Source organism: Mandrillus leucophaeus, unplaced genomic scaffold (genome assembly GCF_000951045.1).
Source record: "Mandrillus leucophaeus isolate KB7577 unplaced genomic scaffold, Mleu.le_1.0 Scaffold15, whole genome shotgun sequence".
Lineage (NCBI taxonomy): Eukaryota > Metazoa > Chordata > Mammalia > Primates > Cercopithecidae > Mandrillus > Mandrillus leucophaeus.
The window spans coordinates 7,915,385-7,932,142 of record NW_012101476.1 but is presented as its reverse complement, the minus strand read 5'-3'; the positions used below and the strand labels follow the sequence as shown (position 1 = coordinate 7,932,142).

General features: G+C 43.4%; 1 protein-coding gene across 1 annotated transcript in view; it reads left to right on the top strand.

The window, feature by feature from the left end:
• ITIH2 (inter-alpha-trypsin inhibitor heavy chain 2) overlaps positions 1–11,200 on the top strand; it is a 57,069-nt gene extending 45,869 nt beyond the window's left edge. The window contains exons 16-21 of the mRNA XM_011974949.1: positions 1,008–1,145; positions 4,634–4,747; positions 5,580–5,778; positions 6,290–6,462; positions 8,085–8,196; positions 10,866–11,200. Of these exons, the coding sequence (XP_011830339.1) occupies positions 1,008–1,145; positions 4,634–4,747; positions 5,580–5,778; positions 6,290–6,462; positions 8,085–8,196; positions 10,866–11,013 (884 nt within the window). The 3' untranslated portion in view covers positions 11,014–11,200. The remainder of the gene's footprint in view (positions 1–1,007; positions 1,146–4,633; positions 4,748–5,579; positions 5,779–6,289; positions 6,463–8,084; positions 8,197–10,865) is intronic.
• The last annotated feature ends 5,558 nt before the right edge of the window (positions 11,201–16,758 follow it).

The window sequence follows — 16,758 nt, the reverse complement described above, 5'->3', positions numbered from 1 at the left end:
ATATAATATATGTAATATATTATATATTATGTATAATTATATACTACCTATAATATATGATATATATTAGATTCAGGGGTTAAATGTGCAAGTTACATTGATATATTGCATGTTACTGAGGCTTGGGGTACAAATGATCATGTCACCCAGGTAGCGACCATGGTACTCAGTAGTTTTTCAACTCTCCCCCCCCCGACCTCCCCTTTCCCTCCCTCTCCCCTCTAGAAGTCCCCAGTGTCTATTCTTTCCATCGTTAGTCCGTGTAGTACCCAGTATTGACTTTTCAATGTAGTTCCCAAGGTAAGTGAGAACATGCGGTATTTGGATTTCTGTGAAATATATCCTTAAGAATGCTTTGCACACAATGGAAGGATTTTGTGCATTTTAAATTTCGTTCAAGCATGACACCAAGTTTACTGCACTGGTCCGTGGTTCGGGGAACTCTGACTTGTAATGTTCCCATGACAACAACCTGTAGACTCACAGCTAAATAGGTCTAGGGACAAATGAACCCTGGATTAGTTTCTAGGTATGGCTTTCTCACAGAGAGCTAGCCTGGCTATCGGAAAGCAAAAAGTGCTTTTTGTTGTCATGCGAAATCTCTCTCACCAGGAAGGAAACCTCTCTGGGAAACTAACCTGCTCGGCTTGTTTGTGAGTGAATGGGGATGGAGCCAGGAAGATGCCGCGGTAACCTGGGCCTTCTCCCAGACTTAGCTCCCCAGCCTGCACTGGAGTCACCGGGCCCTTCCCCAGCCCTATAAAGTGGTTCCTCCCACGGCCACCCTTGCTCAGGTTCCAGACTCCAGAAAGAACCGTTATCACTGGCCTCCTCCCTCAGCAACATGCCAGAGGGAGCCTGACAAGAGAGAACTCTGGCATAAAAATAGAGGAGAAAAACCTAAGCTGACAACATCTGGGGGTGCATAAAACAGATTCTTGATATGGTGAGCAATTTCCGTGGAAACGTAAACCTAGAAACTAACAGATGCAGGTTTTTCTACCCAGGGGCCCTGTATTACGGCAGCAAAGTGTCTCCAGATTCCATCCCGTCTTGGGCCAATCCTTCACCAACGCCCGTGATCTCCATGCTGGCACAAGGAGCTCAGGTGCTGGAGTCCACGCCACCCCCACATGTGATGAGAGGTAAAGCTTCTCCACTGCTTGTGTGTCCCAGAACTCAGCCGACCATAATCCTGGGAAGCATTGTGTGAATGAGGACGGGTGCGGTGGCTCATGCCTGTAATCCCAGCACTTTGGGAGGCCAAGGCAGGCAGATGACGTGTTTTTCTATAGAAATACACCTTATTTTGTTTGTTTTAAATCATGTATTTACAGAATCCTAGTTGTGTTCAGTCTTTAAAGAAACCTTTCTGCAAACAGTTTCAGTGGGAGGTTTGGGTAGTAGCTGTGGTCATCTAAAAGCCAGGAAAATGTATTTCTTTGTGAGAGTTTTGGTGGCTGTGGCTTCCTTGTGTAATCGCAGATTTCTTTGCCTTCCATTGTCAATTTCTTTGCCTTTCTATTGACAACCTCTCTGGCATCTTCTCCCACAGCATGTGAGAGGGGAGCTGCCCCGGGGAAATGGGAGGGACAGTGTCTCCTCTCCTGTTTCCAGCTCCTTGCATTGCAGCCTTCACCCACAGAGATCACAGCTGCTGGCAATTAGCTAGTTCATCTAGAAAACCTGTGTGCAGCTTTTCTTTCCTTACTTTTCTTTTTATTAGAAAAAAAGTAAATTTCAACACTCAGAGACAGAGCACATCGGAAGCTGCAAAGTCCCAGCTTGACTTGAGTGTTTGAAATTTAGAAGGGTGGTTCCTGCTGGTCCTAGAACTGTGCAGCTTTCTTGACTGCCTGGAATATAGACCTTTCCATCAAGAAAGCCTCAAAGCTGGTTCTCAAGGTTGTATGCCTAGCACATACCAAATATCATGTTGTAGCAGAGAAAGCTTAGCAAGGACTTTGAATGGACATTTAATGTTATTTCAGGCAAGGTACATGGCTCACACCTGTAATACCAGCACTTTTGGAGGCTCAGGTGGGAGAGGATTGCTTGAGGCCAGGAGTTTGAGACCAGCAAAAAAAAAAAAAAACCCTTTTCAAAAAATTAGCCAGGCATAGTGGTGCACCTGTAGTCCCAGCTACTCAAGAGGTTGAGGTGGGAGGATTGCCTGAGCCCAGAAGTGCAACACATTGCAGTGAGCTATTATTTCACCACTACATTCCAGCCTGGGTGACAGAGGGAGGGAGACCCTGTCTCAAAAAATAAAATAGAGACCTGGCATGGTGGCACGCCTGTAATCCCAGCACTTCGGGAGGCTGAGGAGAGTAGATCACTTGAGGTCAGAGTTCGAATCCAGCCTGGCCAACCCTGTCTGTACTAAAAATACAAAAATTATCTGGGCATGGTGGCAGGTGCCTGTAATCCCAGCTACTCGGGAGGCTGAGGCAGGAGAATTGCTTGCACCTGGGAGGTGGAGGTTGTCGTGAGCTGAGATCGTGCCACTGCACTCCAGCCTGGGTGACAGAGCAAGACTCTGTCTCAAAATAAAATACTATAACATAAAATAGGATGATAAAATAGTCACTTCATCTCACCCGTAGGGCTTATCTCTAAAATGATTTCTAGGCCACAAGTAACTTGCTCCTTCACCCTCCATTGCTGGTAGTGCTTTGTACAACACTCCCCTCTCCTACCCCAGCTCTGTGGGGGTGGGAGTCCCAGAAGGGACCATGCAGAAATCTCAGTTAACAGTGGCAAATGTCCGCTGCCACGCACGAGTGAGGAATCCGTGTGGAAGCTGACCACGCTGGAGGAGCAGTTGCTTTTACTGTACCTTTCCAACCAGCGGTTTCTGAGAGCCAGACACTACCGTGATGCCCAGGGAGTGAGCTGCTTAAACTGTGGCTTTGCGAAATAAAGCTTTTGGAGAAAATTGTTGAGACCAAGTTAATTTACCTTTAAATATTCTTTCCAGTTAAGACTGTAGTGCTTCTTCCAAGTTTCTCATCTCTGTTGTAGGATGCAGTACAAAGGATGAGGACTTCAAAGTCAGACAGTCCTGGAGATACATCTGCCCCATGACCTTGGTCATACACTGAAACCCCTCTAGGGCTCAAGCAGTCCACCTCTAAAACGGGGATGATAATACCCTCCCTGCAGGGTGGATGCAAGCTTCTCTTTCCTAGTTGCAGCTCAGTTATCACTGACCAGTGTTCTGCCCATAAACCTCAGGTGCTAGGAATCTGTAACATTAGTCATGGAGGTCCTCGATCTACTTTCAGCCTGATCAAAATTTCAGGCTGGACTGACCCATTTAACCATGATGCTTCATTTCTGTTGTCTTAAATTCTGTCAAGTCAGTATGGCAGCACTGATTCACTATTGCTTATCAGAAGGTCTGATTGGTGGGATTTGAGTTAATTAAATGGCAAAACCAATCGTTGTCTTTAATAAAAGCAATTTTCTTCAAACAGAATATTTCAAACTACCATATTTGTGTAGAGGAAGAAAGAGGATATCATAATATAATGATTGTTTAAGGGTTTCTTTTCATTTTTATTTTTGAGACGGAGTTTCGCTCTTGTTGCCCAGGCTAGAGTGCAATGACTCAATCTCGGCTCACTGCAACCTCCGCCTCCCGGGTTCAAGCAATTCTCCTGCCTCAGCTCCCGACTAGCTGGGATTACAGGCGCCCGCCACTACACCTGGCCAATTTTTTTTTTTTTAATTTTTTAGTAGCGATGGGAGTTCTCCATGTTGGTCAGGTTGGTCTCGAACTCCCGACCTCAGGTGATCCATTCACCTGGGCATCTCAAAGTGCTGGGATTACAGGAGTGAGCCACCAGGCCTGGCCAAGATTATTTTTAAAAGAGCCTTTGTTGTGTGTGTTTTTAATTTTATTTTATTATTTATTTATTTATTTTTGAGACAGAGTCTTGCACTGTCGCCCGGCTTGGAGTGCAGTGGCGCCATCTTGGCTCACTGCAACGTCTGCCTCCCAGGTTCAAGCAATTCTCCTGCCTCAGCCTCCCGAGTAGCTGGGATTGCAGGTGCCCACCACCATACCCGGCTAATTTTTTGTATTTTTAGTAGAGATGGGGTTTCACTATGCTGGCCAGGCTGGTCTTGAATGCCTGACCTCGTGATTCACCCACCTCGGCCTCCCAAAGTGCTGGGATTACAGGCATGAGCCACCGCACCTGGCCTGTTCTGTGTTTTTACAATGCCCTGTAGTGTCCGGCTCCAATAAAAATCAACTAACCACGTATTTGTGGACTGCAGAGCATGAACCTGGAGGTGTGAACTGAACATTTCTGGCCTGAGTGACAGGTTTAGCTACTGCACGAACTTCCCGTAACTCCTCTGCAAGCTTTTATTCATACTGCCACCAACAACTTTCCTAAAATGAGGGTCAAGTCACTTCACATTTGTGAGGAAGTGCTCCATGACAGAGGGACAATGGAGTATGAACCACTGGCTCTCCGAGGCCTGGGGGAGTACCGAGCATAAAGGAGAAGCACAATAAATATTTGTTCCGATTAAATTAAAGATGTTCAGGAATGATATAGTGCTCAAAATCATCTTCCTTTTAATGATTTTGTTTACGTTTTCTTTGTATATTTTCCAGTTGAAAATGACCCACATTTCATCATTTATCTACCAAAAAGCCAGAAGAACATTTGTTTCAATATTGACTCGGAACCTGGAAAAATCCTCAACCTGGTTTCTGACCCAGAATCAGGTAAAATAAAAATAAATTATATTTGCTTTAGACAATTAGGTCACTGTCATGCTTTCCTGTCACTGCCTTGGATTTCTTTCTTTCTCACCTTAATAGAAGTGCTATATATTTCAGTGATATTAGTGAGAAATTAAATTATAAATATATTCTTAACTATTTTGAACCATCATAGCTCAAAATATATACCCTCTCTCTGAGTATGAACTAGCAGATCTTGTTGTGATATAATTAATTTAAATACGAGCCAGGCGTGGTGGCTCACACCTGCAATCTCAGCACTTTGGGAGGCTGAGGCGGGTGGTTCACCTGAGATTAGGAGTTCGAGACCAGCCTGGCCAACATGATAAAACTCCCCGACTACTAAAAATACAAAAAAAAAAAATTAGCCGGGCATGGTGGCACACACCTGTAATCCCAGCTACTCAGGAGGCTGAGGCAGGAGAATCGCTTGAACCCGGGAGGTAGAGGTTGCAGTGAGCCGAGATCGTGCCACTGCACTCCAGCCTTAGTGACAGAGCGAGACTCCGTCACACACACACAAAAATTCATTTAAACACTATATGATAGTAAATTATTTAAATTACATTTTATACACTGACAATTAAATTTTATAACTGATATAAAATTAAATTAAATTTTATTAAATTTTATAACTGTTATATTAAAATATATGTTATACAATGAGAAGCACAAAGAAGAAAATGTTATGTAAATCTTGAAGCAAAATTATAACTTTCCTATATTGCCAAGTTTTATAAATTTGAACTATAGTACCCACACATGCAAAATAAAGGGCACACAAGAGAAAAACTCATTTTTTTCTTTCCTGTAGGAATTGTAATCAATGGTCAGCTTGTTGGTGCCAAGAAGCCCAACAATGGAAAACTAAGCACCTATTTTGGAAAACTGGGATTTTATTTCCAAAGTGAAGACGTAAAAATAGAAATCAGCACTGAGGCCATCACCCTGAGTGGTGGTTCTAGCACATTTGCCTTGTCCTGGTCCGACACGGCTCAAGTCATGAATCAGAGGCAAGTATGATTTCATCTGAACTCAGGCCTGTCCGTGACACATGACTGCATAACTAAACCCAGGCATCAGTGACATCAACATTAAAAAGAAAAAATCATCGTTTTAAATATAAGGAAGTTGAGGTTCAGAAAAATTGTTCTCACTCCCTCCTCTGTTCCTGGCAGTGGGCACGGTGCTTTTGGCCACCATGGGTCCCAGGACCTAATCTAGTGCCTGGCGTCAGTAAGCACTCACTGTGTATGTGCTGGTCAGCGAACGAATCCACCAGCTGAAATCTATACCCGACTCGATCGCAGAGTGCGCTCCAAATGCCATGATTGTGTCCTCTGCATAGAAGCTTCCCAATGAGTATCCGTTCATTAATCATTTATCTATAAACTGTTGCAAGCGCTTAGATAACTAGCCGAATTGTCTGGGAGGAGTGAAGAGTTCATATTAGGGGTGAGAAGAATGACTTTCTAAAAAGGTCAGTACTGAAATGGTTTAATTCCACTTGGACTTTCACACCAGGGTGCAGATCTCAGTGAAGAAAGCAAAAGTGGTAACTATCACCCTGGACAAAGAGATGTCCTTTTCTGTTTTACTTCATCGTGTTTGGAAGAAGCATCCCATCAATGTTGACTTTCTGGGAATCTACGTCCCCCCTACAAACAAGTTTTCACCTAATGCCCACGGACTAATAGGTAAAGTGTCTATGGACCATCTGACGAGGGCGGGGCCACTCTAACTCTTTAGCAGCTTTGGCTGACAGTGGTTACAAGCTGAGGACATGGCAGGTGTGGACTCAAGAGCACAGAGGACCAACATAGCAGCGTGGGGTCACTCGGGAATGTGACAGCCTTTTGCTGTTCTAGACAAGGCTGTCCAGGGCCGGGATTTCAGCATCACAAACTGGGCAAGTTAAGAGAAGGGACAGATACATTTCAAGTTTTACGTTAAAGATCTTTTTCTAACTGAAGCGAGGTGAACCCATTTAGGAGGTCTGTGATAACACGCAGAACACCCTGGACAACTGTCCCTAGTATTTTAAGAAGGGCTCAAATGTAAAGCCTGTGACATCACAAACAAATCTTGTGCCTGTGATCTGAGCTATGCTCTCAGGTGCTCACCTCACTTTCCTGCCATCAGGGTGCTCGATTTACTTACAATCCACTAGACCAACCTCATGTATAAAATGACCATGAGCTCCGGGCACGGTGGCTCATGTAATCCCAGCACTTTAGGAGGCCTGGGCAGGTGGATTGCTTGTGGAGTTCAAGACCAGCCTGGGCACCCCATTGCTATCAAAAAAGTAGGAAATAAAAATAATTAGCAGGATGTGGTGGATCCTGCCTGGAGTCCCAGCTACTCAGGAAGCTGCGGTGGGATTGCCCGAGTCCAGGAATTAGAGGCTGCAGTGAGCTGTGACTGTGCCACTGTGCTCCAGCCTGGCTGATAAAGGGACACTCCATCTCTTAAATTTATTTATTTATTTATGTATTTATTTATGAGATGGAGTTTCGCTCTTGTTGCCCAGGCTGAAGTGCAATGGCACAATCTCAGCTCATCGCAACCTCCACCTCCACAGTTCACGCGATTCTCTTCCCTCAGCCTCCCGAGTAGCTGGGATTACAGGCCTGCACCACCATGCCCGGCTAATTTTGTATTTTTGGTAGAGATAGGGTTTCTCCGTGTTGGTCAGGCTGGTCTGGAACTCCCAACCTCAGGTGATCTGCCCGGCTCGGCCTCCAGAGTGCTAGGATTACAGGTGTGAGCCACCGCACCCGGCCTCATCTCTTCAATTTAAAAAAAAAAAAAAAAGGGCTGGGAGTGGTGGCTCAAGCCTGTAATCCCAGCACTTTGGGAGGCCGAGACGGGCAGATCACGAGGTCAGGAGATCGAGACCATCCTGGCTAACACGGTGAAACCCCGTCTCTACTAAAAATACAAAAAAAAATTAGCCAGGTGTGGTGACGGGCACCTGTAGTCCCAGCTACTCGGGAGGCTGAGGCAGGAGAATGGCATAAACCCGGCAGGCGGAGCTTGCAGTGAGCTGAGATCGTGCCGCTGCACTCCAGCCTGGGTGACAGAGGGAGATCCTTCCTCAAATGAAAAAAAATAAAAATAAAAAAAGATCGTGAGCAGCACAAATGTGCTCCCAGGAAGGACCCTCCCTCCCATCACCACTCTTTTTTCCTCTCAGCTTGTCTTTCCACCCTAGAAATCCCAGAGGGAGGACCAAAATGTAGCATGGAGCCAGTAACAAGCCTGTCTTTTTATTTGACTATGATTCCATGTAAATCAATGTCTGATTCTGTTTCGCCAGGCCAGTTCATGCAGGAACCAAAGATACACATCTTCAATGAGAGACCGGGAAAGGACCCTGAGAAACCAGAGGCCAGCATGGAAGTGAAGGGGCAGAAGCTCATTGTCACCAGGTAGGCCTCGGGTGTAAGGTCAGTGACGAAGAGGGCTCGTGTTAGAATTAGACCCACACAGCAAAATAGAGGAGCAAGAAGAAGTGTTGTAAGCACTACCTACATCACACTAAGCAATTCATCAGGAATAGACACACACAGCATTCGCGTAAGGGCACTTCTGATATCCCACCTTAAATGCAAATAATGACGGGGTATCTAGGGTCATGCGATGCCAAGATTAACTAACCTGTTGTTCTCATCTTCATACTTTAGAAGCCCTCATGAGAGCTTCACAACTTGGATAACTGGACACGTGGATCAAAGGAGAGAATCATAAAAACACCTATTACCATAGTACTGCAGAACGAATATAGATTTTTACATCAGGCTAGAGCTTTCCTTTTACACATGGATCTCTGACTGCTTTTTTTTTGTGTAGCTTTTCTTATACAAACCACCCCCATATGCTTCATCTAAAGTGAGAACTTAGAAGCTCGTAAGACATTCTGAGTGTAAAAATCTTACAAATCTTGATATTTTTTCCCAGTCCTTTACAGTTGTCTCACCCATGCCAAATTTGGTACCGTTTTAAAGCCGTTTACCCCTTTTTAGAGTTTTTACAAAGCAGTCAACTTCGCTTTGTTAGAAAGGATTCTTCATGCAAAACAAATGTCATTGGCTTTGACATAATTAAACCATAACATTACAATGATAACCATAAAATTGTATTCGGAAGTATTGCCACGAAAGTAGATTTGTGAACTGAAACAATGGATTCTTGGTGAATACACCATTCAATTAGTATCAGGTTATGGGAGGAACAAGGTACTGATGGGAATCAGTGAGCGTGTGTCACAGAAGCAATTGTGAGCACAAATTAATAATGCTAATATTAAGCTATCTGAAGTTGGTAAAAGAGTGTTTACTGCCAGGCATGGTGGCTCATGCCTGTAACCCCAATGCTTTGAGAAGCCAATGTGGGAGGATCACTTGAGACTAGGAGTTCAAGACCGGCCTGGGCAACATAGTAAGACTCCATCTCTACAAAAATAAAAATAATTAGCCAGGTATGGTAGATTCTGCCTATAGCCTCAGCTACTCAGGAGGCTGAGGTGGGAGGATCCATTGAGCCCAGGAGTTTGAGGCTGAAGTGAGTTATGATTGTACCGCTGCACTCCAGCCTGGGTAACAGAGTGAGACCTGTCTCATAAATAAAAACATAATATATAAATAGGTAGGGCGCACTTTGGGAGGCCAAGGCAGGTGGATCACCTGAGGTCAGGAGTTCAAGACCATCTTGCCAACATGTTGAAACCCCCCCATCTCTACTAAAAATACAAAAATTAGCTGGGTGTGGTGGCAGGTGCCTGTAATCCCAGCTACTCGGGAGGCTGAAGGAGGAGAATCGCTTGAACCTGGGAGGTGGAGGTTGCAGTGGGTGGAGATAGCACCACTGTACTCCAGCCTGACTCCATCTCTCTCTCTCTCTCTCTCTCTATATATATATACACACACACACACACACACACACACACACACAGATATTTATATATCTATATATGCATTTACTTTATATATATATAGAGAGAGATGGAGTCAGGCTAGAGTGCAGTGGTGCAGTCTATATTTTTATGTTTATATTTATATATTTATATTCTATTATATACATATATAAATATATGTATATTTATATATTTATAAATATTTTATATATTTATACATAGATATATATGTACATAAATATATATACATATATAAATAAATACATATATATACACACACATGCGTTTATTATAACGACAAAAAGTAAATGCTGGGCCTCCATTTCATCCACTGCAAGCACCTCGTGGTTCATAACTGAAACTGAGCTGTCTGCTGAACTGGGCGCGGTGATACACTTTTAAGCCTCATTCACGCAATGTGCCAGATCCTTTACAAATTGTTGGCTACTTTGCCCTTCAAGTGGAGGACATGAATCTGCTCAGAAACAGCAGGTATCAGCCTTATACACACAGAAAGTGCAGTTAAGAGGTGCCACCAATGCATTCTTTTTTATTGATGACAGAGTCTTGCTCTGTCGCCCAGGCTGCAGTGCAGTGGTGCAACCTTGGCTCACTGCAACCCCCGCCTCCTGGGTTCAAGCGATTCTCGTGCCTCAGTCTCTCGAGTAATTGGGACTACAGGCATACGCCCAGCTAATTTTTTTAAAAAATATTTTTAGTAGAGACAGGGTTTCTCCATGTTGGCCGGGCTCGTCTTGAACTCCTGGCCTCAAATGATCCGCCTGCCTTGGCCTCCCAAAGCGCTGGGATGACAGGCATGAGCCACCGTGCCTGGCCACCGACTCATTCTTTAAGTGACCGGTGAGGTCAGCCTCAACGCCGTGGAGTCTTGTTCCTGCCTTCTTTCCATTGGCTACTGTTTCCCTTGCTGGAAAAGCCCATATGGGTCAACTCTAAGGGTTCTTTGAGTTCTCTAAGGACACTCCGCTGATTCTCTGTCCTTCCAACACCAAGCCCCAGACTTGGGTGTTTCACATGACTTGGGGAGCAGCGATAGGTGGGGGGGCGGCAGATGTGGTAACAGAACACCACGAACAGCAAGGAAAAGACGGGGTCTTGTGTCTAGGGGTGCCCGGCCAGCCATCCCTCGGCCTCCCGCTAACCACATGCCTTGCTTCCTTGCAGGGGCTTACAGAAAGACTACAGAACGGATCTAGTGTTTGGAACGGATGTTACCTGCTGGTTTGTGCACAACAGTGGAAAAGGATTCATTGACGGGCATTACAAGGATTACTTCGTGCCTCAGCTCTACAGCTTTCTCAAACGGCCTTAAGGGTTTATAGTTTGGGAAATTATATATATTAATACACATCTTTCCCCTGTCACTTTTGCAGATATTCTTTGGTTTGAATAATTAAAATGAACCAGATATCAGGGTGGTTAATGAAAATGAATCAGATATCAGGGTGTTTTATAAAGCCTGTAAATACACCTGAAGAAAATAAACATCTTACAAATGAGCTTTTAGGATTTTGTTGCATTTTTAGACGCCAAAGTGTGTGAATCAAGGTGGTGCTGAGACAAGCCAGCATCTGGACAGAGCCTTAAATGTGGTGTTTACTGTGATCATTTATTAATCTTTTCTTTTTCCTTTGAGACAGGGTCTCGCTCTGTTGCCCAGGTTGGAGTGCAGTGGCGTGATCATAGCTCACTGCAGCCTCAGCCTGGGCACAAGCAATCCTCCCACTTCAACCTCCCTAGTAGCTGGGACTACAGGTGCATGTCACCATGCCTGGCTCATTTTTATTTTTTCACAGAGACGAGGTCTCACTATGGTCCCCAGGCTGGTCTCAAACTCCTGGGCTCAAGTGATTCTCCCGCCTCAACCTTCCAAAGTGCTGGGATTACAGATATGAGCCACCACACCCAGCTGATCATTTCATTGTTGTTGAGTCTCAGGTCCCCAACCTTGCAGATTGCATCCATCTTTACACTACTAGTTGCATGGGAGGTATGATTATGAGAGGGTTAGATGGTGAGCATAGAATATGAACGGGGTTTACTTGATCTTAGGTGCTTTGTAGAGATTTATACTAAAGCCCTGCTACCTTCTGTAGGGATAGCCTTGCTATGGTGCCTGTGATAACCCAGTATTTTTGTCCAAGATTCTCTTCATAGTGTTGGTCCCTGGGACCCTTGTGAGTGTATGAGGTCTGAATTAGCCATGGTTCTCCAGAAAAACAGAACCCACAGGAGATTTACAATAAGGATTGGCTCATGTGATTATGGAGGCTTGTAAATCCAAAATCTACAGAGTAGGCTGATGGTACAGGAGACCCAGGGAGGAGCCAGTGTTCCAGTCCAAAAGCCATCAGGCAGGAAGAGCCGATGCTGCAGATGAAGTCCAAAGGCCGTACACTAGAGAATCCCCTCTGACTTGGGGAGGTCAGCATTTTCGTTCTATTCAGACCTTTGACTGATTAGATGAGGCCCACCCACACAAGGGAAGGTGATTTCTTTACTGTGTGTGTGTGTGTGTGTGTTTTTTTCTTGAGATGGAATCTCACTTTATTGCCCAGGCTGGAGCACAGTGGCGCAATCTCAGCTCACTGCAACCTCCACCTCCTGGGTTGAAGTGATCCTCCTGCCTCAGCCTCCCAAGTAGCTGGGATTACCAGTGTGAGCCACCATGCCCAGCCCCACTTGGGAGTTTTTGTTGCTCCCAAATTCTGCACATGTTTAAAATCGCTCAGGATGTTACCTCAGATGGCTAATGAGACACACTGTGAATGTTGCTAAGTGAATTCTGAATCATAGTTCCAAATTCTCTGGAAGCCCTGTGTGTCTGTGAATCAAGTTTCACACACATTTAATATACCTTGAACACGGCATTTTTGTTAGTACTCCTGGTAGAACTGTTACTTTATTTGCATTTAAACCATTTCTGAGGAATACCACTTACATGCTAAATCTTATATTAGACTTTATTTCAAAATAAAGTAGTAAATTATATTCTAACAAAAAGCCAATGACATTTATAAGGCAGAATAAAATAAGCAACCAATTTAAAGCGAAACTGGGTTACTTTATGCTGTCTGCTCTTGTATAGTGGATTTTGGTGCTAAGATGCAAGTCTGAACCACTGTAATCCTGTGCTTTGCTGTGTTTACAACTTTCCTTAAAAAATCAATTCCTGGCCGGGCGCGGTGGCTCAAGCCTGTAATCCCAGCACTTTGGGAGGCCGAGACGGGCGGATCATGAGGTCAGGAGATCGAGACCATCCTGGCTAACACGGTGAAACCCCGTCTGTACTAAAAAATACAAAAAACTAGCCGGGCGTGGTGGCGGGCGCCTGTAGTCCCAGCTACTTGGGAGGCTGAGGCAGGAGAATGGCGTGAACCCGGGAGGCGGAGCTTGCAGTGAGCTGAGATCCGGCCATTGCACTCCAGCCTGGGCGGCAGAGCGAGACTCCGTCTCAAAAAAAAAAAAAAAAAATCAATTCCTAAAATGAACATATTCTCAAAAGCCAAATTGGTGAATTTGCACTTTAAAAAAGCTTTTTAAAGGCACATTTTTATGAATCTTTCTTTCCGTAATCTGATAAAAGTCATTTTTCATTTTAGAGGCAAAACTCTTTTTTTGCACATATCCAACCCGTACTCGAAAAAGCAAGTGGGCATCTCCAAACCTAATTGCAAAATCTTAAGGAAATGTGATTGTTTCTAGAAGCTAAAGATTACTGGCTGGGCGTGGTGCCTGATGCCTATAATCCCAGCACTTTCAGAGGCCAAGGCAGGAGCATCATTGGAGGCCAGGTGTTCAAGACCAGCCTAGGCAACATAGTGAGACTCCCATCTCTTCATAAAAATAAGTAAAAGTAAAGATAGCCTTAGTGCTGACGAGGTAAATAGCACTACCTCTTAGTCTTCTTCCTCTATAAGAAGTGGTCACCTATGATACACTTTTGAAAAATCTACTGCATCTTTTCCATTTCCTATTTCAAAAATAGAAACATATTAAATATTAGAATGCTAATATTCAACAGAAACTTCAAAAGTGAGATTTTAACACTAATTCTGTTACTCGGTTAAAATCTTGAATTTAAAACTTCTACCTGCAGATACTAAGTTTAGCTTCTTAGTATTTTATGTGTGCACAGTGGTCTTAAAAGTAAGAATGAAAATCTTGGGGTATATACTTATATATGGTAATAGAGTTCTATCAAAAGAAACTGCAGCTTTAAAGGATCACTTACTACCATCCAGTGGCATCTTCTCTTTAGTCTTATCCCAACTGAAGGAGATATAAGTGACTCCAAAGGCCCAGTAAAATCAAAGTAAAAATTACCTGGCTATCTAGGTACTAGAGATGCTTGTATGCTATAAGAACTTAGTGTTATTTTTCTTAACTTTTTCACAATGGCTGAGTCTACTTCTTGGTAACTATTCCTAAAATAACTACAGAAGAGAAAAAAAAAAACGCTCCAGGATGGCTTCCTTAAGTGGCATAATTATTCAGTTATCTAATTAACGTTTCTAGGGTCACTGCAGTCAACCTAATGACTAACTTATAATCAAGGCTGATCATATTCTGGCTGGGCGCGGTGGCTCATGCCTGTAATCCCAGCACTTTGGGAGGCCAAGGCAGGCAGATCACCTGAGGTCAGGAGTTCGACACCAGCCTGACCAACATGGCGAAATCATGTCTTTACTAAAAATACAAAACTTAGGCGGGTGCCGTGGCATGGACCTGTAATCCCAGCTACTCGGGAGGCTAAGGCAGGAGAACCGCTTAAACCCAGGAGGCGGAAGTTGCAGTGAGCCAAGATCGCAACACTGCACTCCAGCCTGGGTGACAGAGTCTGTCTCAAAAAAAAAAAAAAAAAAGGCTGATCATATTCTAATCCTGTGATTCCATCTTACCCAAGTAGGAACTGAGGTGTATACTGGTATCAGTGAACAGTTTCTCAGGCCCAGCAGTCAGGGCAGATTTTCAAGTAGCTGCTATACATGATCAAGTTTCTCTTACTGGCCTATCATTTCATTTGATTATCATTGAACATTGTCAATTCCTATAACACACACCTTGGGTCTCTATCTGCTTCTCACTCGTATCTCCAGTACAATGGCTTACCTACTGAAGGCAGTCCATAAATGCTGGCTGAATGAATTTTATGCAATCATATCAGAAAAACTGAAACTGAGAGGCAGTTAGAAGTAGATGCCAGAAGACAAAGGAAAAATCAGCAAATGAGATTTAATGAGATTCTAATGAAGAAAACAGATTTTGGTCTCTCAGGACAACAAAACCAACAATTTGATATGACCTCAAGTCAGTTGTTAAAAGAAGAATAGCTTAAAACAAAATAAGAAGACAAGCCACTGACTTGAGAGAAAATATTTGCAGAAGACACAGTTGATAAAGAACACTTAACTGAAATATACAAAGAACTCTTAAAATTCAACAATAAGAAAATGAGTCACCCAATTAAATAGTGGGCAAAAATCCTGAAAGACATCTCACCAAAGAAGATATACAGGCAGCAAATAAGCATATGAAAAGATGCCCCACATCATACTTCATCAAAGAAATGCAAATTAAAGCAACGATAAGATCCCACCGTACACCTATTAGGATGGGCCAAAATCCAGAACACTGACAGCATCAAATGCTGGTGGAGATGGGGAGCAACAGGAACTCTCACTCACTGCTTGTTTGAATACAACATGGTACAGTCACCCTGGAAGACAGGGGGGTAGTTTCTCAGAAGACTCTTGGCATATGATCCAGCAATTGTGCTCCGTGGTCTTTACACAGATAAGTTGAAAACGTCTATCCACAAAACACCTGCACACAGATGTTTGTAGCAGCTTTATTCATGATTTCCAAACCCTGGAAGCAACCAGGATATCCTTCAGTAGGTGAGTGTATAAACTGTGGTGCATTCAGACAATAGAATATTATTCAGTGCCAAAATGAAGTGTGCTATCGAGCCACAAAAACCTAACCAAAACACCACGGAGGAACCTGACATGTGTATGTTCTACTAGGTGAAAGAAGCCAATCTGAAAAAGCTACACACTGTACGACTCCAACTATATGACCTTCGATGGAGACAAAACTAGGGAGACAGTAAAAAGATCAGTGGCCAGCAGAGATTTGGGGGGAGACAGGGAACAGGCAGAACACAGGAAACTTCTAGGGCAGTGAAGCGGTTCTGTGTGATGCTACAGTGGCAGATACATGTCATTATACATTTGTCAAAACCCACAGAAACTGCTCTAATAAGTAAAGTCTATGTTCGAAAAAAAGAAAAATAGCTTATGACGCTTCAAAAATAAAAGTCTAATCATAAGACCTGTTGTTAGTTATCTGTAGTCATTCTGCTTAGCATAAACACTATCAGGCTCTACAAACTCGAGGGAAAAAACTACTGTTACATCTAGAATCGTATTTTTATGCTTCAGATATTTTTTATTGAATTTAACCTCAAGTATGCTACCTCATTTCATTCTGAAATAATTTCAGAAAGATGTTGGAGAATTAAATGTGGGAGGCAGACATGAAACAGTTTTTCTCTGAAGAAAACCACCGAGTTGATTCCAAACTTACATATTTGGGGGAGGCATATGTAATTTGTCAGGTTTTACTCATCACTATTTGTTATCAGGGAGAACCATTCTCCTTTTTGAAATTCTTCAGGCCAGATTCTTAGTAGTCCAGGCTGAACTTCTTGGCTCCATTTCCGGACATGACCACTCACTGCCATTTATTCAACACCTACTATGTGCTGGACTTCATGTCTGATGCTTTATATGTATTTTCTGTCGGTCTCACACCAACCCGGCAGAAAAACATTTTGACAATTTAGACATTAAAAACATCGCAATTCAAGAACGTTAACATTCTAATATTACAAAGCTAATGAACAGAACTGCCGGAATTTGATCTAAAGACTGCCCACACCCAAAACCCAGTTGCTTTCCATACTATGCTGTCAGGTTACTTTGAAAAAACCTTAATTCATCCGTGAAGAATATTTTCTGTAAAGCTACTGACATCATCCTGCTAGTATTTC